This window comes from Chiroxiphia lanceolata, chromosome 1 (genome assembly GCF_009829145.1).
Source record: "Chiroxiphia lanceolata isolate bChiLan1 chromosome 1, bChiLan1.pri, whole genome shotgun sequence".
Classification (NCBI taxonomy): domain Eukaryota; kingdom Metazoa; phylum Chordata; class Aves; order Passeriformes; family Pipridae; genus Chiroxiphia; species Chiroxiphia lanceolata.
The window spans coordinates 84,795,314-84,822,135 of record NC_045637.1 but is presented as its reverse complement, the minus strand read 5'-3'; the positions used below and the strand labels follow the sequence as shown (position 1 = coordinate 84,822,135).

General features: G+C 43.2%; 1 protein-coding gene across 1 annotated transcript in view; it reads right to left on the bottom strand.

The window, feature by feature from the left end:
* PHLPP1 (PH domain and leucine rich repeat protein phosphatase 1) overlaps positions 1–26,175 on the bottom strand; it is a 133,701-nt gene extending 107,526 nt beyond the window's left edge. The window contains exon 1 of the mRNA XM_032699398.1: positions 24,819–26,175. Within this exon, the coding sequence (XP_032555289.1) occupies positions 24,819–26,175 (1,357 nt within the window). The remainder of the gene's footprint in view (positions 1–24,818) is intronic.
* Positions 26,176–26,822: the final 647 nt, after the last annotated feature.

Sequence of the window (26,822 nt, the reverse complement as noted above, 5' to 3'; positions counted from 1 at the left end):
AAACCAAAGGAAATAAACCACATAAAACCAGAATAAAATAAAATTCAGAAACCACATAGTATTATTAACACCTATAGAAGTATTTTTGAAAATGAACCTCTGCTCCCTTTTCCTACAGAAGAGGACTCAAGGTACCCTCAGTGTAAGTCTAACATCCAAAGTATTCCAAGATCCTCATTACCTACATAACTTACTTATCATAAAAGGTTGTCTCTGCAGCAATAGAAGAATTATGTGTTCCTGGGTACCTCAAAAAGGTCAGAGACCTAAGCATTAGTAAGGAAACCAAACCCACCCAATTTTAACATTGTAGTTTTATACTTGTATTTTTGCTCTTACATATATACACATGCACACACACATACACACATAATTTTACCCATTCTATGATAAATACAGTGGCAGGGTGTTTTCCTCCTCTATTACTAAATTTCAGGAAGTCACTCAGTTTTCCCTCCCAGCACAGTTATGGTACACCTCAATGGCCTTAGACACTGTAGAAGAAACCAAAACAACACTGGGGGACACTGGACAGAGGAGTAAGCAAAATATGAAATTAGTCATCAATTACTTCCTGTAATTATGGCAAAAAGAAACAGAGCAGAAGTGAACTATTAAATGCACGTGGTAAATCTACAACCGTAGCTATAAGTTAAAGAGAAGTATTCTGCAAGAAAATTTGATATTTAAATGCTCTCAGAGTTGTTTCTTTAAACAGGAATACTGGAAACACCCACAAAAGAACTCAGATATAAAATCTGACTTCCCAGGTTCAGTTACTTCAGGGAAGTTTCAGTACACATATTCCTATCTTTCACAGCTTTATCTGTTGTTGACTAAAGAGGAGCTGACTTGGCTTACAGCAGTCAACAGCAACTGTGCTTGTGATGACCATGAAACACTGGACCTCAAGATCCCAAAGGGAGTGAGGAAGGAGAGCAGCAGAGTAGGTATCTAGAATACATGAAAGCAGACTCCGGTTTATTCAAGAAGCCTGTAGGTGGAACACCCTGGCAGACACCTGTGAAGCCACATTTAACAGGGTGGAACTCATCCCACTGACAGCAGAATAACATCACATTCATTTCTTCTCTAGGAGAAAAGACTTCAGAACCATGGAAAGAATAGGAAAGATCTTAAATGCTAAGAAGTGGTGCAGCACTGAGAGAGGATGTTAGCATCTGTGGGAGAGTATAATATGCAAAATCTAACTACTTCTTTTCTCCTGCACAGCTCATTTCTCTCCAAGCAGGCTAATTCTGAAAATCTCATTACAAATAGTTGAGAAACTTTGAGATAGACATACTCCTAAAAAAAACCCCGCTCATTTACAGAGTCAAACCACATTTATTTTGCTTACATTTCGGTTCACAGTTCAGAGATGGCTGAAACAACATTGTGTTAGATGGGATGAAAGCACTGAGTTTTGGATTGTATTCAACCTCAAGCATTTAGGTTTATATCAAATCCATTTTGCTAGCATCTAAAGTAACTCCCCACCAACTTTCTAAATTCCTTACTCAATTACTTGACGCATTCCTTTTCTATGATCACCCACGTTCCATGAGGAGATGGAACTGCAGTATATGCAGTACAGTACTTTTGAGGGGGTCAGTACAACATGTTTCTTTTCCCCTGTTATACATAAACACCGTAACCAATAACTGCCCTAGGAGAGCACTTCCTTCTAGAAATAGAGCTCATCATGGAGATCAATGAGGAAAAAGGGACAAGCACTTTTTCTTTTCTCCCTTTTTCTCCCCCCCTCCCCAAACACATCTTTATGCTTAAACATGTTTCTCTCTTAGCATTAGAATCTTACTGTAAGAACAAAGAGATAACAGCCACCAACTCATTTTGGATATAGTCTGATGGCGAATTTCAAGGAAGGCGATAAAGCATTGCTCCAAAAATTCAAACAAACCAACCCACCTTCTTCCAAAACAGTATCTGAATACACACAATCCTCCTACTAAAATAGATGCCCAAGCTACCCTGTTGCCCTGCTAGCCAAGTAGACTCTTCTCTAGCAATGATTCTGGGAGAAGACACAGCACAGAACATGTTCAACAGTGCTCATGTAAGTACCACAACAATGCAGACAGAAAAAGGATCTTCTTAAATTTCTGCTAATACATCTGTCTTAAATTTAAGCAAGCACATCTGATTAGTATAACAATCACCTGGTTTTAATTTGTGTTTTAAAATCTGCTTTTTACAGCCAACACGTTCTGTTCTGGAAGTCAACTCTGTGTGAGCATTTCATCTGCATGTCAACAACACTGCTGCAAAAGGGGTCACATAGTTCTTTTATATGGCAAGGGTATTTAGTAACTGGTCAACTCACACAAAGCTGATGAATTTTACATAAACCCCAGTAAGGCAGTACTATCCAAAATAAGGCTCTTTTAACAACCCTTCCTCCACCCCCCCATCCCCCCCCCAAAAAATCCCCATGCTACAAATACTACCCAGACACCTAGCTGAAACATGGAACTCCAAAAGATCTAACAGACTTCTTCCTGCCCAACAGTTTTCTAGCTGGTGCTCTGCTTGCTTTGTCAGCAAGGCAGGCCAGAAGAGCCTGTCTTTAAAAGGATCTCCCAAGAAAAACAAGCACACTCTACAAAAGCAAAAGGACTTCCTCCCAACATTTTGGCCAGCTGCACAGTGGAGAAACCGAGTGAAAAAAACCAAGTACCACTGTAAAAGGCTCAGTTTTAATCAACCTTCTTGTGTCATACCAATTTCTCCGACTTATTAATCTTTTCTACCGACCTCTGGATTGAGGGGATGCCAGTAGATATGTCAACATGATACTACCACTACTGTGCAAGCTACCCTAAAGCAATTCTCTAATCTGCACCAAGTGTTACTTCGGAGAATAGCAGGATGGACTGTTTTGTTTATGCCTGGAGCTTAAGTCTTTAAAAATTATGCAAGTTAGGGTATCCAGGCTTAACCTTCAATTTTTGTGTTCAGAAGTGCAATCTTCTCTATTTCAAATTCTTGCACATCACTATGGGGGAATTTTAATTGACATTTAAGAATTTTGAAAATGTTTTCTTTAGCTGTAATACATTATACAATACTCTGTAGTAAGAAAGCTTTCTGCAGAGTTAAACATATTTCAAAATACCAATTCTACAATTTGCAAACTTTCTTTGCGAGGTGACAACCCAGTACCTGGAAGGAAAAGGAAAGAGAAGATCAGCTTTCCCCTTGATGAGTTTCTTAAAACTAGGAAGACACGTTTCTGATGCAGTTCCCTTCGTTTCAGAAAGCAAGTTTTATATGTGCAGCCTTTATACACATATTTATGATTCCTATACAAAAAGGACAGAAGGGTCTCAAACTTCAAGAAGCAAAGACACTATGAATTTTTTGTTCTAGCTTTGTCCCTTTGTATCCCTACAAGAGCTGGTCACAGAACTGCATGCAACTTGTCTTTTTTCAGCATCCAGACATTTTAATAAACAAAGGTGAAAGCGACTGGAGTTTGAAGCTTTTATTAGTGCTAAAATTACATTATTATCACACTTAATACAGAAAAACAGCACAGGTTCAATATACAGCCTGTAATATGTGGATTGGATGGTATGCAGCAGGAGTTCTGGGAGGATACTCACTGAAAAAGGTATCATGTAAATATTTACACATTTATTTTTAAAAAGGCTTAAGTTAGAAGCCTGTGAGAATTCAACAACTGCTACAGATACAGGCAAACTCCTTGCTTTAGATACTTCAAAAGTAGGATTTTTAAGATATTTTAAAAACAATGTCACGTCACTACCATCTGATTTTGCAGCGACCATCATAAAAAAACCTTTCTAATAACAAAATGCACATGCACAGGAATGTACAGTTAGACAGCACTACTCCTTGTTCAGCTATACAATAGTTGTCCAGAGGCACAGGTAGTGGTACTGATATTCATTACCTTATTTTAAGACTCTCCTGTAGGCCCCAAGTGCCAAGAGGGCAAAAAGGAGACGATAAGAAGCACTGTCTCCTGAACCCTACAGATCTGACCCTCAAAAACATGCTTTTCAGACTCAGTGTCTTACAGCCATTAGGATGGAACAACTTGTCTATGGAAGGCAACCCTGTAAGTAGCATTTCCTAGTGAGCAACATTAGGTCCGTGCAAACATGCACTGAGCTCAACAGGCATGACTTCTAGGTGATGCCAAAGCAAGGCCTTGTTACTGCAACTGAAGAAAAAAAAATTAAAAAAAAGGAACAAAAACCCAAAACTAACCAAACAAAAATTCATCAGAACAAAATTAATCCATTACAAAGATTGGCTAATACTGAAAAAAAGTACTGCACATTAGTCCACAGCAAGGAGTAAAAAAGACTATGCTAACAGAGCACAGAAATGTCACATACACCACAGTAAAAACAAGCCTGCGTGGCTACATACACCCACCCACTCAGACAAAGCAAGATTCCTTCTTTCAAAAGGTTTATCCCATTTCCACTTATTTCTACAGGCTGAAAGAAATAACAGTAACAAGATACTTCATGGCACAGATTACATACATTTTAGTTAACTATGCCCAGCAGCCCAGTAAGAGCAAGACAGTATGTTCTCCTTTTAAAGCAGATCCAGAAGAGTTGAGCACAAAGCCCCACCTAAACCCAGGACTTACAAAAGCAGCTCCTTCAGGGAGCTTTCTAGAAGAAATGTAATAGAGTGTTCTCTTCAGTACAGAAATCCCTTGAAAGGAAACGGATTTCATTTACATTCATCCCAGAACAGCCCTTTGGCAGTCAAGGGTCAGATTTCCCTGAAGCTGTGCATGTAGTGACAGACTCCCCAGAGCCTCCAAGAACAGTGGTTCAGGACAGCACATAACAAACTACCAATCAAGAACCCTTCCCTTGCTGTAAAACAATCTGCTTTATTAAAAAATGGATTCTCTGTTCTTCCACACTAATCAACAATCACTAGTTTTTAAGAGGCAATAGAGCAATGGAGTTGGCAGAGCAGCCTGCACTGCTTCGCCCCTTGGGAAATTCTATATTTGCTCTCTGCGTGCCCTCTTGTCTGCCCCTAAAACCACTGCAACAGCAATGGTCTTGCCTATGACTGCATTTTTTTATGCAGTAGAAAGTATACACAGCCAAAAAAATCACAAATATTTAATCTCAGTCATTTAGATAATTGCCTCTGAGCTTGAAAGCAACGCTCTGAAGTCTGATTAAAGTTTAAAGTGTACAAAAATTAGAGCAACACACTTGATTGGTAGTGTTTACCTAGTCTAGTTATGAAGCCAGGCAGAAACAAAGCTTAAAGCTAAAGATGTTAAATGACAACTTATTTTCTTTCCATTTTAGTAGGGACTGAAAGCAAGTTCCACCTTTCAAACACCCCTCCCACTCCCTCTATTTTTTCTTCTAACTTTTACATTTAGAATCTTTAAATTCTGAATTTTTTTTCTTTTCAGGAAGAATTCAAGGAAAAGGAAGAGCTGAGTCCTTCAAGCAACAACTCGATTCCTCAGCAAATTAAGACTCTGGAAAAATGCTCCAATGATTTCTTGCAACCAGATTACAAGCTAACAGGAGGTTTTAATAAAACAAGGGATTTGTGGCCACAGAAGTTTTGGATGATTTAGCCTAGCAACTTGCTAATGCAAGCTATTATATGTTCCAACATTAGGGTCACATCAAACATCCGTGTTAATACTCACAACCCGAATGCAGCTCCAGACAGACAGTCCAGTCACTTAAAATGGAAGAATGTTTGACTGCTTTAGATAACTGTGTGATAGCACAGCATTGTGCCCAGCCAACTTGTTGGAAGGTTTCCTCAGAAGGGAAATGAATGCTACTGCTTGCAGCACTGCAGAAACCAAAAGGCTGCTGCTCTTGTGACTTTCCATAACATCAAAGTCATGCCACAGAAAAGGAAAATCTCCACCTTGAAAGCATCCAGCTTCCAAGACAGAATTCCCAACATAAGGGCAAAAGACCATGGCTTTCTGGACGTGTTACAGATAGGAGAAGCCTGAGGAAAGCTCAGGGGCAGCAGGAGCCCTGATGCAACAGGCAGAAGCACTGAACATGACACACAGACATTCCCCCAATGCAAAGGTTGCTTGTTGCAAAGGGCAAGGCAGCTGAGGAATAACGTGCTTCCACCTTTTCATGTGCAGCAAGGAAGTTAGCTTTCTGTTCATATTCCTGTGGCTTGCAGGAATCCTTGTACCAGATGCAGAAAGACACATCATAGATAGATTGGGTGAAAAGCTTCAGTACAGAATGAACTTTGCACTCAAGCACTCTTGGGACAAAGGATTTCAGTGCTTACATTTGCAGCGAAGTTGAACACCGTGCATAGCCTATAGAGACTATTCTCTCATCACACTCATGTTTTACCAACACCATCTGGAATCTACCTTGCTTGTGGCTGCCACTGCTCAGTCAAACCATCATGTTTCCTCTCTCATAGGCAGCCATCAAAAAACTCTACTATGTCACCTCATTTTTTTCTACTATTTGATTGCTCAAGAAGATAGCATTACCTCTTTTTTATTTTTGGAAACGCTTACTGCTAGAGATGAAATAACAAAATGAAAGGGCAGAAGAAAAAAGCAATTCACCATTTGTCTCTATAGTTTTAATATAAAAACTACGGAAGAAATGTGTGCACTAAAAAAACGTTTTTCACAATTTTCAGCAATATGGAGGGGAAAGGACCAGGTGCCACAACTTTTGCCATCTAGCCCAAAGCCTTCCTAAATCATTTTTTTTCTCCACAAAAATACGTGGGCCAAAAGAACAACACCATACTGTTGTATCAGTAAGATTATAGAGTTAAGTTTTATCCTGTATGGACATATGAATACCACAGGAATTGTGAGTCTCAGCTAAATCAGTGTCTTTTATACTCAAAATGCAAACACTGAAGACCTGTGAATGAATATATGCCTATACTTTCCAACTGCTAGGGTTTGAAGTAGAAATATTAAAATATTTTCAAGAAAGGTGCTATACAACAACTACAACAGTTTTTAAATGCTCAAGGAAATTGAAGAAATGACAGAAGCTTGCCAGGTGACAGAACATAACACAACCTCCATCTGACTGTCCTGATTTGCCCCAACTGCTACTGCTTTGCATGTTACACTCTTGCAAAAGACAGTGCAACATTCACATTAAAAGTGAAACAGTGGCAGATAACCATTATCACCATAACAAAAGTGTGTCTGAGAGCTGGCTAAGTTAAACGGGACCAGAGGGAAATTCCAAAGCCTAATTTTATCCTTTTAAGTATCTAGACATATAGACACGTTTGCAGAAATATTTTCCGTTCACATGATGGCTACAGCATTAATTACTATCTTACAACATTCTGCTAAACACACGCACACTGACAAGTTTAATCTTACAAAGGCGTATGTTTCAGCAGAGCAAATCCTACATCACTGTTGGTGAGGAAAGGAGACGTGCGAGAAGCAGCTTTCAATAAAAACAAAGATGGTTTCTATATATAAAGCTCATCCACACAGTAAGCCTTTGACTTATCACCTGTGTAAGTGGTCCCTAACACCAGATTTTAAAGGTAGAGGGAACAACACAATCCTATGGAGAGTGGTACTTTCAGGTGATAGTATCTTGCACAAAGCATCTCATGGCAAGTGCTCAACTTGCTTATATAAGCCAGAAGCTAAACAAAAAGACTTGGCACTACAGCAGGACGGGCAACTCTTGAGCATTCATCAACTCACAACTCTTGCAGCTAGGAGGAGCAATAGTATAACCACACATGTTCAAACACCCCATTTTGTAACAGAAGTCATTAACTCACCATAACATGCTATAATAATAAAGGATGGGAACTACACTTTCTATGTAGCCCAGCTCTTTTCTTACTCACAATACTGTTAGACTTACAAAGATAGTAATCTCATCTTTAATATTCTGTATTCTGGAAGGTGAAACAAACTAATTTCAAAATAGCCAAGATTCTCTTCACGCTCCTTTTTTCTCCATTGTCCACCCTGCTCCAACAGCAAGCCATAATTTGCACTCATTTTCAAGTGATGCCAACTCACTTCTTGGGCTGCCTGGCAACAGAAGTTTTAACTTGTAAACCTCCTCTCAACTGACACACTCCCCTCCTCCACTACTTCAGAACGTGTGGTATAGCTGATGCTATTTATCTTCATTTTGCTAAAGGCTTTCACAAGCTGTTAAAAAAAATACCAGAAAACCAACCTTGAAAGCAAATCTGTGCTTCCATGCATTTTTTATTCTTATTATGAAATTGGGTTCACAAAATAAGTTTAAGTAGTGAACTTCTAAACTCTGAAGAGATTGAAAACTTACATATAAGATATAATTTTACACATACAGGCAAGCAGAAGGTTTTTAATATAAATCTGTAAAAAGTAAAGCTGCCACAGTATTTTCAGAGCTTAAAATGGTAAGCTGTTCTAAAAGGAAAAAGCTGCCATGGATATTCAGTACCAGTACTTGTAATAGAAAACAGAAGTCAAAACTCATAGTTCTAAAGTTGGAAAAAGGAAAAAAAAAAAGTAATATGAAGAGGCTACCAGGCAGCAGAAATTTTACACTCCTTGCTTCCTTGTTTTTCCTAGAACAACCCAGACACTTGTCATTACTTTCACAGTTGCACGTGTGGTAACATGTGCCATAATCCATACCTAAATGTTCTTAACAGACCATGATCCAGAAATGATGACACCTTAAGAAAACTACTTCACTCAAAACAATCTCATGAAGAGGAATTCAGACTGATCTCTAAAACTTGCAAGCTGGAGGATGGAAAGAGAAAAGGGCAAAAAGAACCCAAATACTCACTGACAGAGTATAAGCGCAATGCTTTTCCTTATAGAAATTAAAAAAGAAAGGAATGAAACTCAAAAATCTGCCCATTCAGTTACCAAATCATGTATACCCACTGTCCTGTCAAGCATTTCTCTCTTCATTTTGCAACAGACAAGCCAGAGGCAGAAGTTAACAAGCAAACACAAGCTCTGCAGGAGAGTCTGTACTACCCCAAATCTGTTTGCTTTGGTGAAAATGGCAATTTGCCCAATACCTGCTGTACTCACCCTAGATAGCTGTGTGTTTTCCACAACAGTTCAGCTGTAGCAGGAGAAAACTCACAACAAGAAGCCACTTTCCCTTTTCCAATGCACTTTACACAAGTTAGTGATCTCTATCACTGTGGTATCTAGCTATAAAGATTAGATACCATAGATTAGAGGTCTGGGACAGTTCCTGGGAAGTGAAATGAATGCTTAAATTTGCAAAGTATTTTGTAGTTCCTGAATACTCACTTTAATTTAGTCATTCTTTTCTCAGTTTTGTTTCACCTTCTTGTCTTATCTATCTCTACCCTTCCCTTTAACCAAAGGAACCAGCTTTCCCCTCACCAGACAGCATATACACTTCCTCATCCCCTCCTTGAGAGAGCGTCAGTAACAATCTGTAAAAGAAGATGAACATATTGGCTGGAGCCTTAAAACTCAAGTAGAAAAGGAATTATTTAACTTGAGCAAGTTAAATATAAGCAGCCAGCTACCACACGCCAGCATGAAGTTTTCCTCATCAAACTCAGTACTTCAGAATATATAAGATTACATGTGCTAACAAAAAAGTACTGATCTATCCCTGTTCAGACAAATCCTAACATACCAAAGTATTCAGCTATCTCGAGGCTGTGGACTGTGAACTTCTCATGATTCTTTGCTCTTTCTCAAGAGCTGCCAAGTGTATAAACTGTTCCCATTATTTACTCACAGATTAACAGTTGGTAAATGGGTCCCAGGGAATCGCTGAAGAATTTTCCTTATAACCATTTCCCTTGCTTACAAAAAAAAAAAAAAGCCAACCACACAACGCCTTCCACCCCACCCCCCCAACCCTGAATGAATGTGAGAACTTCCTGCACTCAGAACAGCATGAATAGAGCTGGCAAGTAGTCAGGGAGATAGTACAGGCCCATGAATGCTCTGAATTCAGCTTCTGTGCTGCCGCTAAATTAAAGGAATTCAGGAGCCTCACAAAGGCTTGGTTATTTAATTATATTATAAAATAAAAGGCTGAATCTATTAGACAGCATACGAAAGAAACCCTTTCCCGAGTGCCTGCGCAGAACAAGCAGCTCCAGTGACTCTGCCTAGCCTTCCCCCTCTCCTCAGGGTGATGTCACCACCATGCTTCTGCCAGAGTCCAGCAGAGCTGCCGGTGGTGGCAGAGCACTGCTCGACCTGCAGGCAAGAGTCCTCACCAGCTAGTTTGAGACAAGATATGCTTCTTTACCACATGAGGTTTTTTACCTTTGCTCTTTATTAACCAGGAGACTCGTGACACTTGCAAACACGATACAACTGTATTTATCTCTGTACCTTCAACCCCTGACTAGATGAATTCATACGTCAGCATTCAAATCTTTTCACTTCAAGTGCCTTCGAGGAAACTTAAAGCACATACATTAATAAGAGTAACAACTGCCAGTAAACAGTGAGATGACATAAATTCTACCTTTTTTCCAATCACGTGCTACCTTCCTTCCCTTTATAACTACCAAGAAACAGGCACTCTGCAATTTGCCTTACAGATTATCAGGAAACAAAATCAAAGCAGCTTTCTCTTATTGAGGACTCTGCTGCTCACCACTGCTCACCAAACCTCTCAACAGCCTCACATGCACGCAAGAAAACGATAGGGTGAGAATAGAACACAGAGGGAAAGATCGAAGTGATCTACAGCACCGTGTACTCATTTTCACAGTTCAGCTAGCTGTGCTTACGATTTGGGAACTCAGGCTGGTACACGTGACACATTTACTGATACCAGCATCTCATCCTTCTGCCTTGCCAGAAAGGTGACACTCCTCCCTCCAGTCAAATCACAGTGAAATGCTTAGAGTAGTGGCCATGGTGACATTGCTTAGTGAGGCCTATAACTAGCTACCACCATGCTTTTCAACAAGAAGAAGGGAAGCAAACAAATATTCACATTCAGAGCAAAGCCCCCAGGTGTGCCTGTCTGCAGACAGTCCCATAGGGATGTATGCTCTAAGCAAGAGTTGCCAAAAGGACAACAGTAACTCCAGTGCAGAGAAGAAAATGCTCAAGAGAACCCAAAAAGACAGAACAGGATGTTTATGTATAAATGATAAGACAAGGTTTGTCTAGTCTTTCATTAGGGAAATAAGGATATTGCACTATTTCCCTGCTATGGATGGAGGCACCTCTATATTCACACATTTCTGCTTCAAAAAGGTTAGTGGGTATTAACTTTATGCCACAGCATTTGTTTTGGTATGGACAGCATCTGCATTAGGTTGAAGGTTAGATATAGATATTACTCTCCAACCATCTTCTAACAACTACATGGTTTGCTGCAAAGCACTACAGTTATGTCTTCAGAGAAGGGCTCCAAGGATCTTCAACTCAGTATATGCCTTCCCCTATATGTTTAGAAAACTTAGTGGATATGAGCAAGAGTGAAATCTGAATGTGAGAAACGCCAGTGCAATGAAAAAACTATAGTACCAAGGAACAGTGGCCGAAAGAGCTACTGAAGAGCATGTCAAATACCATCTTTAAGGCTTGCCAACATGCACAGCAACAGAACAAACCTGAAGTAACAATACCACATCTGGAAAGGCAATTCAGCAACTGCAACATGGTTAAGAACATCAGAGAATGAAGATAACACACAGGTGCAGGAACAGTGCATCCCGACCAAAATTACAGCTGGTCTTGCATTCACCAGTGCCACCTACATATAGAATCATATAATATAGAATTGGAAGGAACCCACAAGGACCATCAAAGTCCAACTCCTGGCCCTGCACAGGACAGCCTCAAAAATCACTCCATACACCTGAGAGTGTTGTCCAAGTATTTCTTGAACTCCAGCAGGCTTGGTGCTGTGACTACTTCCCTGGGGAGCCTGTTCCCGTGACCAACCACTCTCTGGTGGTTTCCTAATATCCAGCCAACACCTCCCTCGACACAGCTTCAGGCCATTCCCTTGGGTTCTATCACTGGTCATCACATAGAAGAGACCAATGTCTGCCCCTCCTCCTCCCCTCACAAGGAAACTGCAGACTGCAATATGGTCTCCCCTCAGTCTCCTCCAGGCTGAACAGACCAAGTGACCTCAACTGCTCCCCACACAGCCTCTCCTCTAGACCCTTCATCATCTTCGTGGCCCTCCTTTGGACTCTTAATAGCTTAATATCTATCTTACATTGTGGTGCCCAAAACTGCCACAATATTCAAGGTGAGGTTGCACCAGTGCAGAGTAGAGTGGGACAATCACCTCCCTCGACTGGTTGGTGATGCTTTGCCTAATGCACCCCAGGATATTGTTAGCCCTTTTGGCTGCCAGGGCACACTGCTGACTCATTCAACTCGCCATTGATCAGGATCCCCAGATCTCTTTCTGTAGGGCTATCTCCAGCCTCTCATTCCCTATGCGCATCCCTATTGCCACTATGTGCATTCCCTATGTGCATCCCTATGTGCATCCCTCATTCCCTATTGTATGAGCATCCAGGATTGCCACTTTCCAGATGCAGAATCTGGCATTTGCCCCATTAAACTTCATATGTCGGTAAGCAATCCTCTTCCGAACAGAAGTCTGCACGCTGAGTTCCCAGAGTCTGCCTACCAGGAATCCATCCTTTTTCAGGGTTACAAGAGCAGACTAGACTTTCCTGGTAGCACAATCCTTAGCAGAACTTTCTGTCATAATTCAGGAAGGACAATGATTGAAAACTATGTGTTTTATTCGACTTGACTAGTTGATCATGCCTAGCTTAGCTGGTGACAGCAAGCAAGAGCAGTGCCAAATGCTGAATCTCCTCTATGTTTGTTGTATACATTCCTAAAAAGCATAAGCTTTATGGACGTGCTGCATGTAATACCACTGTTTACAAATCAATCTAACACTAAAGAATTAGTATATCCAATTTTACATTCAAAGGCTATAACAGTATGACCTCTTCTACTGTCAGCCATAATTCTTAGTATGCAAATTTAGCCTTTTTTCTTTCTTTCATAACCAGTTTACAGATTCTTCTAATAGACATGCATTTGAGAACATTATCCAGGTCATGATCTTTGCCTCTTAAAATGGTCTGCTGGATGAAAAACATACAAGTGACACAGGACCTTTTATTTAAACAAACCAACCCACCAATCAACCATCAATTTTTTTTTCCCTGTAATACAATACACCTTAAACTGCTTTAAGGTTCTGTTCTTTTCTTTCTTTTGACTGCTGCCTGATTCTACACTGTTGACATGCAGACAGCAATTTATTGAATCTTTTGTAGCCATGTGCTGTGACTTTCTGGAGAGAAACTTACTAGTTTTTGCAGCCATGCGTTAGCCATGCTAGAACAAATACTCTTCTCCACAAGTTATGCAGTGGTGCTGTTTGATAGATAGCCTTATAGAAACAGGGGGTGGGGGGAAAGGAACACACAAAGAGGCCTGCTGATATACACACATTGAAGAAAAACATCTTAAGTTCTTCAATAAGAGGACTAAAACTGTACAAAATAGGTGAGCTGGTAAATGCAGCCAAGAACGTCCAAAAACTTTCTATAGAAAAAGGAGGGAAAGAAAAGAAAAAAAGAAAACAGAAAAGGAAGAAAAGGGGGGGGGGACCAAAAAGGAAAAAAAGAAAAAAAAAAAAAAACACAAAAAAAGACAAACAGGGAAAAAGGGAAAAAAAAGAAGGAAAAAGGAGGGGGGGAAGAGTCTAGCTACATATCCTAGGCTAAAAGGATCTACAGTGGATCTATGGTTTGCAATCTGCTGACACTCTAAAGACAGTGCTGTTTTTACTACTAAGGTGACAAATCTGCATTCCCCCATTTCAGCAGTGTAAGTAAGCAGTATCAGTTATTTGCCAGGAACTCAAAATACATCTCCTATTAACACAGAACTGAAGCAGCAAGAGGTGCTGAAACTGCTCACACTCCAGTGGAGCACTATACAAAAGATCACACCTCATGCACTGTTGCAAATTAAATATTGTATATACCTCAGGCTCTAGTAGATCGTTTTCTCCAAACACTCTGACACTGACAGAGGAATATGACTTAGTCCACTGCTGGCTACAAGGTGTCTTAATCTCTGTAGTACAATATCTTGCAATACTGATTAATACACTTTCATTCTAGGTTTTAATTACAAAGGCAAAAGCTGCAAGTTGCAAAATAAACCAGAATGTTTCATCGCATGGATTCAGAAAAGAAACATCCTGAAACATTTTTCTTACAAAAGACATATCCAAGATATAATCTGTAAAGCAAAATTAAATAAAATAATTTAATATACTCTTCTTATATTAGCAGGAATTAAAGTTGTCATTTGATTAAGAAGATTAAAGAGATACAAACTGAGCAGTTCTCAGTGCTACAGCCTAATCTTAACAAGGATGAATAGGCTTATACAGATGATAACATTGTTCCAGAAGTCGTGAAACGGAAACACTTTCTGTATTTAGTAGCCTGAAATGTATCACATTAATCTTCTGTTTATTCACAGGAAATATACAGACTACAGGCTCTAATTTAATTGATACAGACAAGGGATATGTTTTTCATGTCACCAAACAAACCCCCCAAAAAAACTAATAAAAAAAGATAAGACACATCCACAGCAACTTCACAAAACTTGAACACTTCGAACAATTTAGATTCCAATTCTCAGCCAATCCTTTCTTTTATTAGCTAGGACATTCATGACAAAAAGGTTAACTGCTTGCTCTGAAAGGTTATAAACTCAGGTCTGCTTCTAACTAATGACTTTTTAATCCACACAACCATACTATAAGCTCCACACTTATTACCAAACCAGTATATTAAAAGTCCTCAGCTCAGAAATAATTTCATATAATTACATATTACACAGCTTTCAACAAGCTCCTGTTGGTATTTCTGAAATGTTAAATTGCATCTCCCATACGTATGTGATTAACTTCACTTTGAGACGCATCCCGTTCGCAACCTGTAAACTATCTTACTTTCCTGTTTGTGGCCACATAATACTGGTACCAGAAGAAACCAAGAGCTCCTAGCCTATTAGCTTCAGTTCATTATCCATGTTACCCTTCTTCCAGATGTTCCGTCACTTCATTCATAACAGTTCTTGTCATCAACTTCTTTATTGCAACAGATAAGCTTTATAGCAAGCAAGCAAAGAGACAAAGATGCAGAAAGTCAATAGTGACACAATAATTATCTCTGAGACAACCCAGTAAGTCTCATAACTGACTGCTCACCAAGACTGATATCCCCTAGAGGTCTGCCTGTCCCACTAAGTAACACACGGTAGAACGAAAAACATATTCCTCCTTTACTTACTAGTCCTGTACTTCTCTCATAACAACCCCATGCATACAGGCTTGGAGAACAGTGGCTGGAAAGCTGCCCAGCAGAAAAGGACCTGAGGGTGCTTGAATGAGAGCCAGCAGTGGTCAGGAAGGCCAATGGCACCCTGGCTTTTACCAGAAATAGTGTGGCCAGCAGGACTAGGGCAGTGATCATCCTCCTGTACTCAGCATTGGTGAGGCCTCACCTCGAGTCCTGTATCCAGTTCTGGGCCCCTCGCTACAAGAAAGACACTGAGGTGCTGGAGCTTGTCCAGAGAAGGGCAACAAAACTGGCGAAGGGTCTGGAGCACAAGTTTTATTAAGAGCTGTTGAGCGTGCTTAGCCTGGAGAAAAGAAGGCTCAGGGGAGACCCACTCTCTACAACTACCTGAAAGGGGGCTGGTAGCAAGGTGGGGGTCAGCCTCCTCCTTCGGGAAGTTGGCAACAGGACAAGAGAACATAGCCTCAAGCTGCACCAACACGTTCAAGTTGGACATCAGAAAGAATTTCTTCAGAGAACAGGTGGTCAGCCATTGGAACAGGCTGCCCAAGGCAGTGGTGGAGACACCCACCATCCCTGAAGTGTTCAAGAAGTGACTGGGCAGGGCACTTAAGTGTTTAGCTGGCATGGAAGTGTTCGATCAAAGGTTGGACTCAATGATCCTAGAGGTCTTCTTGAACCTTAACAATTCTATGAATTTGAGTCAGTAATCATAAAATAACTCATGATAAGAAGTCATTGGAGGATCTACCAATAATGTAAAGAGCAAGCAGATCACACACGTAAGTTAGCTTTGCTGCTTCCAAGAGTCTTACTACAAAGCCAGTGCTACCACTTATTATCTGCTGTAAGGAAAGGGTCCGACAGTAAGACAAGGTAAGTGCTTGATTGACAACAACAAAACGTCATTATACACAATTCTGATCAGAAAACTCACTGTCCACTTAGAAACATACAAGATTCAAGGCAGTTTTGAAATGGAGAGCTACTTAGATAGAGCCCATCTAAGGTTTATATAAAAGCAAAATTGTTCCTAGTAAGAACTTTAAACTTTTCTGTATCATTTATATTAAAGCAAATAATAGTTTGAGCTAGTCATAGTTATTGTTTAAAGAAGCACACAGCTTTTTCAAAGGAAAAGAGTCGGTATTAGTCTCATCTACTGAAGGTGCCTGAATCACAGGTTTTGTTCTACCCTTAATGCTGCATCCACAATCCTCTCCTCACCAGAGCATGCATTCAGGAAAGGAGTGGCCTGCTACTTATCTTAATTACAGGTCTTACTATCTCTTTCTCTTTGGACACAAAGCTTCATAAATCGAACAAACAAGAAGAGAAACTGCATTCAGATTACATAATGAGGTTTATGTAAATCACACCTACAGCCCAGGGTCCTGAACTTCAAAGGCATTCCAGCTCCTCGTTACCCCTTGGACCAAGGCCCATTGTTTTGTCTTTATTTAAATAAGTTGGCATGGCATCTGGAGCACTTGCAGATGAGAGGAACTGGTTCAAGTGGCTATTATGGGGTTTTGAAAATTATGACTACAATCCAGAGCCTAGTAAAGTTGAAGATTCCCGTTGCCACTGCACAAGACCAGGTACAATTAATACCCTTCAGAGGAACAAAAAAACTGTTAAGCTCTAAAAATCTTCTCCATTTCCACAATTTCTTTTTCCTTCCAAGTTAGATAAAACTGGAGAGAAAAATCCCCTGAAACTCAGTATTTTGCATCAATATGTAAATAGCTATTCTTAGCTGTCAAATAGAGGAACACACAGTTAGTTGAGCAATGAGTATTTTCAGCATCCCTCCAAATAAGTCAAAGCCAGCTGGAAGAAATTTTACTTCCCCATCGACGGAAAAAGCTTCAAAGAATAGTATGCTACGTTGTGAAATTAAATGACTCTTCACTCCAGGAGGTCTTTCTTCCTAATATAACAGTTGTCATTTTTAAATGCAATGTTCTCCAAAGAACAATTTTTATCCCCTAAATAATGGGGGGATGAGGAAGGAAGGAGGGCACAAAAAAACCCAAGAAATTCTGCACCATTCCCATTCTTCCACATATTTAACCACATCCACAGGAGCAGAAAGTCTCAGCCATCACACCCCAAGTTGTCAGGACCAGCTAGTTAGCTAAGCAGGGAAGCAATAGGAATTCTGGTTCTGCCAACTAGCATAAAGAATTTGGACTATCAACTTACGTAATTATATGATTCTATGTGACAGTGGCAGAGGGTACAGAAGGCCATGGTGACTTACAGACAAGACTCCAAAGGTTGATTACTGCCAGGACCTTTTTTAAAAAAGCAACCACCACAGTGGGTGTGTCAGCACAGACACCACAGAAAACTAGTTCTACTATTAATTTTGCCTCCCTGAAATCCTAATTGGAATTTCAGCAGGACACAATGTTTTTATTCATTTACAACCCACATACATCCCTCTGTGCTGTTACGACAGCTGCTGCATTCCAAATGGCAAGTGATGTCTATTCTTTACATGTAACATTTTATCATATAGCAGACATAAGATAAAAAATAAAGAGTTAACTAAAATATATCATAAATAATAATACTTAAGTTTAAAATTCTCCAATACTTAAGATGGTTTCAGTATATAACAGCAACCAGTGGGAAAATGTTCAATTAGAATTTGCCAGAAGTTATTTTTGGAAAACCATATCTATGTTAAGATACCACAGTGGATAAATGCCAGCCTAATCGGAAAAAATAACGAATCTACAACTAATACATGTTATTTTCTAGTGAAAATAATGTACAAATTTTTCTTGACAAAAAGGTAATGCTGCAGCTACCATTTAAGAACAAAAGTTATACAAAGAATAAATGAAGGCATTAGAATTCTAGAATTTTCACAGAAATTTTCTGACAAAATGTATAGAGCTTAACTACCTCAAACCTATACACAAGTCTGACATTACCATGCAGTTGTAATTTTAACTAAGGCTTCCAACCTCTCAGATGATTTTAATAAGCAAGATATTATTGCTTATATTTAAAATGAGGACCATTGTCCTCCTGTGAAGTTTCTTAAATATCTCTGAACAGCTTAATGTTTCAGAATTCTGTTTGTCTTAAGAGCCAAATCTAGAAGTTAAGACACACTCATTTCTCAGTGAGTTTAAAACTTCATAGTTGTTTACGAAGGTTGGTGGTTATCCTAAACTTTCTGAGAAGGAAAAACTATGCTGGAATAGCATGGCCAAGACAGCAAAGCTTACAAACCTGAAGATATTTTGGTACATCCCACCCCATTCCTTTTACTTGAGTTATTTTCTCCACACAAACTGCAACTGACTCTAAGCATCGAAATCTGTTCCATCTGCATACACACACACAAAAATATTTTACCAACAAAACCTCAAAGGTAAATGCAACATTCAGTTCTCTGAGTTGAAGAATAAAGTTATCACAGGGCTACTCCAGATATACAGCTTCCCAAAGCACAAATCCTCATTTGAGCACAAGTTGTAAATAGAGCAATCGAATTGACTCAAGGGAAGCTGAAAACAAGTACGCAAGCACATTTATCTGATCTAAAATGCCAGTGTGCCCCATTCCATAAGCAGTGAAATAATGAAACACTGAAGGCTAAATCAAACTATCTTTGCATCTACTGTCCAAGGCAAATAGGTCAGTCTTTGGTTTCTTTTTCTTTTTTCCCCCTAAATCAAGGTACTAATAGCTTAAACAGTTATTTAAAATATCATCCCTTAAATGCAGAGGGAAATGAAGTTAGAAGCATGTGAAATACAGGATCCCTCCAAGTTAAAAAGGAGAGTGTAACAAGTAGCACTCTCCAGGATTTCCATTTGTAAACTTCTATTCTATGGAATTCTGTATGCATATATTTTTCAAACCAACCTGCTCAGGCAGGTTGTCTTATACTTGTCTCTTTTCCAGAGGATCACTTAGATAACAAAGAAATCTCTCTTTACATTGTTTTATAAACCTACAAAGTAGGTTTTGGTAATTAACCAGTTGCTAACACTGGTTCGAATAAATCTCTCTTTGTTTGTACTATTAAGCAGCACCTCCCAAGAACCACATCATGCTTTAGATGCACAGCAGCCTGTCAGTGTCCTAACAGAACAGATGGATGTTTTGACTGCGGAAGACTTTTAGGTATATCAGCAATTCCATCATCGAGGAGATGTTTATGCACAGTTTCAAAAATTACCAGAAATAACTGGTAAAAAATGAAAGAGGGATAGTATCAAAATGGAGAGGGGAAAGGGGATGTTGCAGTCTGTGCTGTATCAGTCAAGAAATTCAGCTCCTGGATTTACTAATTTAGGTACTACATATTTAGTGTATATATAGTAACTGTTATGTTCATCACACTAAAGTCTCCCGTGTTGGTACTTCACACATACTTAAGTTATGGATGCTAGCCAGGAGTACAAGAGAATTTAAAAGTTGCAAAAACCATTGTACTTAACAGCTGTCACATACCAAAGCTCAGCTGCGGCTGCACCAGCATTCCAGCATTATCTGCACGGCTCCTCCTGCACAGGAGGAGAGGCTGCTGTGCCCTCAGAGCCCCCCTGAAAGTTGTCTACCTTAGAAAGACCCCATTCCAACAGGAGATAAGACAAGGGCTGTGCACATGAACAGGTGGAGCCAACCAGAGGCACTGCAGTCATGTTAACCTTTTCTACAGAACAGGACTAGAAATGTCATTACTTTGGTTCCGACAAGGATCAAGTTTGGATTTAAACATGCTATGTAACAGAAATGTGAGAATTTCCCAAAGGGGCAAGTTTTAGGTATTACTTCTCTTTGCAGCAGATGCCAACATATAAATCATTACAAGGTAAAAATGTATATCCAAGTCATATTAGGAAGAAAAAAAAATCAGGATCATGGCATCCCTAGGCAGAGGTTGTTTTTCTGTTTGGTTTTAACAAATTCACAGAGAACTCTCTTGTCCAATCCTACCTGTAAAAAAACATCCATTCACATTAATGTGAATTAGTTCTTTTGATGTTAAACAAGATATTGGATGTCAGAACCAAGTCAATGCTCCACAAGCAGCTCTTTAGGGCACAGCTGTTCTCCCACCCCCAGGTAAGAAGCAGGTCTGTCTTTGGCATGCTTTCCCCCCTCGAAATGGCACTTAGTCACCTTTAAATCAAATTTATCAATGTATTAAATAGCTGAACTGAGTTATTCATCAAGTAGCCCAACAAGCAGCCAGGAATTCAATGCATCATATTCCACAAAACTCTGCACTGCCAGGTCTACGGTGCTTTCACGTTAAGAGTAAGCTTCTAAAACCATGTTTCCATCCATATAGATGGAAGTTTTAGTACGACTCCAACTACAAGGTGTGCTTCTTTTAAAGAAGACAAGCAAACACAATTGCTTAGATCACTGCAACTGATCCTGACACTAGATCTTCCCACTCTTATATTCATACTGGACAGAACAACATTTCTTATAATGTACTTTAAGACCAAACTAGACTCATTTTTCCTCACAGCTTTCTAAAAGGCCACACGAGGCAAAAGGATCTCTTCCCCAAATAAAATCTGACAGCCAGATGCAAAATTAACACCCTTAATGACATCTGGCATTTCTTAGTATTCTGTCTATAGGCAATCATCTACTTAAAAAGTGATATATTTGATGACACCAGCAGGTGCAGAAGCCCTGTGTCATGCAAAGGAGGAGAGAATTTGAAAGTGGCTAAGTGCCAGAATCAGAAACAAAATCACCTTTCAGTAGTAAAACAAAAAAGCCTCAAACACCCATTGTACTACTGCAGTCTTCAAGACCAGGATTGGGTTACTCATACTCCTTGACATGCAGATGCTGCAGAACACAGTCCTGCATATAATTCCATGCTTATTTTTGATCTAAAGTCTCAAAACCAATAAGCAATTTTGCAGTTTTTAAATTATGAGATTGGTGTATTAGTCTATTTTCCCTTCTACATGCAAATGATAGAGAAGTCAAGGCCACTAGGACCACAATTATTTTTATAGACCAATAAGGAATACTATAACTTGTTTGCAAAGAAGTCTCCTGGATCACAGCCATTCTTAAGGAATAGTTTAGTAAGTCTGACCTAATCGGTCTCCCAGCGACAATATCATGACTGTAATTGCACTATGGATTCCTATACAGTTTCATAACTCAATAACACAGTATCTCAGCAGAAAGCTATTTAACCATATCCTTTTAAATAGAGATTAAGTATTTCAAACTTTAAGGACAGTATCTTTTGTCAAGATAGATTTCAACAGAGAGAAAAGTTGACATGCACGACCAGACACTAATGCCCAGTTTTGCTCAAATTGATGTTACAGGGAGTAGATCAGCCCCTTAAAGCTGTAGGGGATTTTGTTTCAGCAATGGTGTTATTGGTTAAATGCTTAGAATCAAATCAACCACATTCACACTGTTAAGGAAGAAAATGAGAGGAGATACCAGAATAAACATGCACTAACCACATTCTGAAACAAACCAAGGCAACATAGAGGAAGCACTTTTACCTTCCTATTGTCCCATTTTGGTTTTGAGGGCTTTTAACAGATCAGATATTTCATTTACAGAATGTAAATGCTACTTATTAAGAAAGCTGTTTTGTCAGAAAAAAAAATCTGATTCTCTGCAGTTCTTCTGAAAACTAATTTTTTAATCTGTAGTTTCCAGATTCCACCACAGGAGAAATTCCCAGCCTACAGTAATCACTAAAATTATTGGCTGTATCATTTTATTTGGAATTTGTAATGTTAAGTTTCAGTACAGAATATTCCAGTCTTAAAACTGTCAGTCTACAGAAATAAAAAAGCCCCAAAGTCATCAGTGTGCTCTCTTCTTCTCTCCCCACTCCAAGGGAATTTGGTGAAAGAATTCTTTTTAGAAGCGATGCCATAAATCCAACCTAGGTTTATGCCATTTCCCATCAGTACAAGTCCAGGATCACCAAATCCTACTGAGACAGCTTGCAGGAAATTACAGGGATAGAGATGCTAGTGGTTCTCTATCCACTGGGACAAGCCAGGCCGCTTAAACCAACGAAGTCCCAGGCAAACAGGAAATCACTGTTTTAAAGCCTTCCTTAGGGTATGATTCTGGAGGATCATTTATTAGAAAAGTACTTCTCCTAAGCAAAACACCTAACTTTGGGGCCAAAGAAACCACTCCTCTTTCCAGTGTAATGTAGTGTGTCATCTTTTTAAGTGTCTCCCCTTCCTTTCATCTTTGGGGTGTGTGTATAAAATAAGGAAGCAGAGATAACTTGCCAAGACAGTTACATAAAATCGGTATGATTACATGTCAGTAATATTTCCTTAGCTGTTTTTGGCTGGTCTGGTACATTAGGTGCTGCAACCTTTCTGTTACAAGCACCTGATCACAGGTGTTTTACATGTTGATCACAGATCCCCTCAAAGAGATAAGGATTTCAAAAAACACTTTACTTTTGAAGTACAGAGGCATACTTCTTAGCATATGAACTTGCACAAGAAATTTGCATTAATTTGATCCTATATGTGCTCACAGAAATACCCTCCTATCTGGCAGTTCTGTACAAGGAAGTCTAAAAATGTATGAGCTACGTTAACAATCAAGTTGAGACACTGAAATAAAACAGAGTTGGAACATCCTTGCTTAGCATGTATAATTAATCATTTAATGCATTAGATCTACATGCAAACAGTCTTAACTGTGTGCAAGACTTCACTATGTTTCCCAGTTGTGTTTTCTTTAGAACACATCCTGTTGGAAAAGGAGCCACACAGCTGTCCCAATTTAAAACCATGTGTGTGCATCCCCATTTAAAGGTGGGACTGGAAATAAAGGAAGCAACATCCCTCCCAGCATGATCTGCTGACTTCCATCCTCAACAGCACAGCAGAGAAACACAAAAGACCCCAATCCTCATCTGAAAAAGAGTATTTTAAGCTACTTTCTAACCCAAATGTATCTAACCTATTTCTGTCAATTCCTTGAACAAATATTGCTTCTCCACTCGTTATGTTGGGGTCATTGTACAATCCAAAAAATCTGAAGAAAAGCTGAATTGACCACTTGTCACCACTCCCACATTCTCTTCTGAATAAAGGGCACTTATCCAGCGTACTGCTGTCCTTCCCACCCCACCATTACTGACTCTATTTGACATTCAGCGGAATTCACTCGAGAAAAGAATATCTGTATTTTTCAGAGTTAAAGCACTGAATTCTCACGGTTCATTGAAGGACCACTCTGCTCAGCCAACCCAGCAAGGGGATGGATGGCATTTTCTACTTTGCTTGCATGACCTCATCTCTGGATATCACATTTACCTATTTCACAGGAAAGCTTACTAGGTATTTGAATGTTCACATGGTCATTAAAAAATTTCTCCTATCTGAAGAGATGGACAGGACAGTTAAAACCCAAGGAGTGCCAAGATTACAACGTATTTTACACAAACCAATTCAACTGACACACCAGGTATTTTTAAACCTCTCTAAAACCGCAGAAGGTAGCATAATTACAAGGAGGGAGCTAACTTTTCCACCCAATACTCTGTACTGTAGGTCGTAACAGTAAAGCTTCATTAAAAAGCTTCTCCCTTTTAATTAAAAAGGTTTTGACCATCCCGTTTCCAAAGGATATGACCTGTGCTTCCCTACTTTCCTCCCTTACTGCCTCAGTCTCTCAGTGAAGTCCCAGTACTCTAACGGGGAAAACTGATCGCAAGTGGCAACAACGCGGAAAGCCAAGCGCGGTATTGTGTTTGCAGGAACGCACGGCTCTCAACTCAGGCATCTGCGCGCCCTGCGCTGCTGGAACCTCCTGCAGGGGCAAAACTGCGCGGGGCTTCCCCCTTCAGGGACGAGCCGGCCGTGCCCTCCGCTCCGCTATGACAGGGCGGGCTCGGCGATCTCCAGAGGGAGCACACAGCTCAACTAAGCCGTGAGCGATCCGCCGGCATCCCGCAAACACTTGGAACAGCCTTCGACCTCCCGTGCCCGGCAGCGGCAGCGATGCAATTCCTCGTCACTAGGGAAAGCAGTAGATTAAGGCTGATTTAACCTCGAACGCCCAGTGCCGCTGCTCGGAACGGGAAAACAACACACGCGCGACCTCCATTACCCAGGCGCTGAAGGGAGGGGAGGCTGCCCCGGGCACGGCGCTGGGGCAGCCTGAGCGCCGCTGACACCGCGGCTTCTCCCGGCAGCCGGCTCGGGGCAGCGCTTCCCGCCGCCGCACGGCCCCTCCCCGGCGCGGCGACACCCGCGGGCCGTGAGAAGGGACGGCCCCAGGCCACCTTCCCCGTGAGGGGCGACAGCCCCAGGCCAGCCCTGGTGGAGGGGCAGTGCCCAGTCGCCCTAACGCCCCGCGCCAGCAGCCGGGGTGCGGCTCCTGCCCCTTCCCCGCAGCCGCCCCCCCCCCCCCCCCGCCCCACTCACCGGCATAGAAGCGGATGAGGCAGCCGGTCTCCGAGTCCATGCCCTCCTCCTGCACCCGCCACAGGTCCCGAAAGCCCAGCTGGGAGAGGTAGTCGTTCTGGATCTGCAGCGGCTTCTCGTGGGCCTCCAGCCGCCGGCTGGTCTCCCCGTGGAGCTGCACGTACAGGGCAGGCGGCCCCGCCGGTGGCTCCCTCCCGCCGGCCGCGCCCGCCGGCACCCCCCCTGCCCGACCCGGGGGCAGCTCCCCCGGGCAGGGGGGGCCTCGGCCCGGCCCCGCACCTGTTTCTTCCACCCCGTCGGGGGGTGCCGGCTCCACCTCCAGCTCCTCCGAGGAGGACGAGCCGCCGCCGCCGCCGCTGCTGTAGGGGTCCAGCCGGTCGGAGACGCTCTCGGCGCTGGGGCTGAAGCTCTCGGTGTCGGAGCCGGCCGGCCCCAGCTCCCCCAGGAGGGAGGGGCAGGAGAGCGGCGGCCCCGCAAGGTACAGTTCGGCCGGCGGCGCCCCGGGGCTGAGGTCGGAGGGCGCCGGGCTCGGCCGGCCGCCGGCCGAGTCGCTCTCCTCGGCGCCGCTGCCCAGCGGCAGCCGGTCGGGCCGCGCCGTTTCCCCGCAGCCTCCTCCGGACAGCCCGCTCCGGGTACCCCGCCGGCTCCTCGGCCTCTCCTCCGGTGGCGGCCGCAGCCCCTCGGCCGCAGGCTCGGGCGGCGCCTCGGCGGGGCCCGCCGGCGGCTCGGGCAGGGGCTGCGGCGGCGGCGCGCCCGCTTTGCCCAGCACTCGCACCACACTGCTGCCGCCCCGGTGGCCGAGCTGCTGCAGCCGGGCGGCCACTTCGGCCGCCGTGGTCTCCAGGGTGCAGAGCACCGGGCGCAGGTAGCAGTTCATATGCCGCTCGTAGACGTGGACGCAGCCCCGCTGCAGGTCCCGCCGCACCCAGTCCCGCTCCGGGGGCTGTAGGGGCTGCAGCTGCCGGGGCGGCTTGAGCAGCAGCAGCGCCTTCCTGTCCAAGCTGCGGGTGCCCAGCGAGGGCGCCGGGGCGCCGGCGGGCAAGGGGGCGGCGGCGGAGAGGTTCCTCTTCAGCCTCCCCCGCCGCAGGAGCAGGGAGTTGGCGCTGCCGGCCCCGCCGGGGGCCGCCGGAGTCCCGCTGGCCGCCAGCGCCGCGGGGGGAGCGAAGCCGCCGGCTCCCCCTCGCCTCCGCCGCGGGCCGCCGGCCGCTTTGCCGTCCAGCTGCCCGCCGCCGCCCGACGGCTCCGCGCCGCTCTCCGCCTGGCTCCTCCTGCCTGGAGAGCCGCTCTCCGCTTCCCCGGGCCCGCTTCCCGCCGCCGCCGCCGGGGCTTCTGCCGCTCGCTGCTGCGCGGGCTCCATCGCCCGCGGGGCCGGGGATGCCGCCGCCGCCGCCCTGCTGGGAGCGCCGCTCGGCGCGGCGCGGGGGGGGCCGAGCGGAGCGCGGCGCCGCGTCCCAGGGGGGTGGGATTACGTAGCAGCAGCGGGGAGCATTCCGCCGGTGCCCGGCTCAGCCCCGCTGCCTGGCTGTCGCCAGCGCCATTAGGGAGGGAGGGAGGGAGGGAGGGAGACAGGGAAGGACCGTGTGATCCCGCCGCCGTCCGCCGCTCCCCGCGCGCGCGCGGCTCATGAATATTAATCAGCCGACAGGGAGCGAGGGAGGCTCGCGAGGGTGACGCCACCGCTCGCGCGGCGGGGCGGGGCCTGGCCGATAAACACACGGCGTGATTCCCGGCCGGCCTCGGGAGGGGCGGGAACGGGGTAGTGCCGGCGCCGCGCGGGGTCTGCTGGGAGCTGTAGTCCTGAACCGCCCGCAAGTCCCGGCAGTCCCGTGGCTTCCCGCCGCCCGCCTTCCCGGCTCGTCCGTGGGCCGCGCCGGCTTCGGGGCGAGAGCCCGGTGCCTGGCCGTGCATGAGGGCGGTAGCCCGGAACATGGTGGAAGTAACTCCGCTACCCGGCGCTGACTCCCGGGAGGCGTAGCGAGCCGCCGCCGTTCCTCACTCTGCACG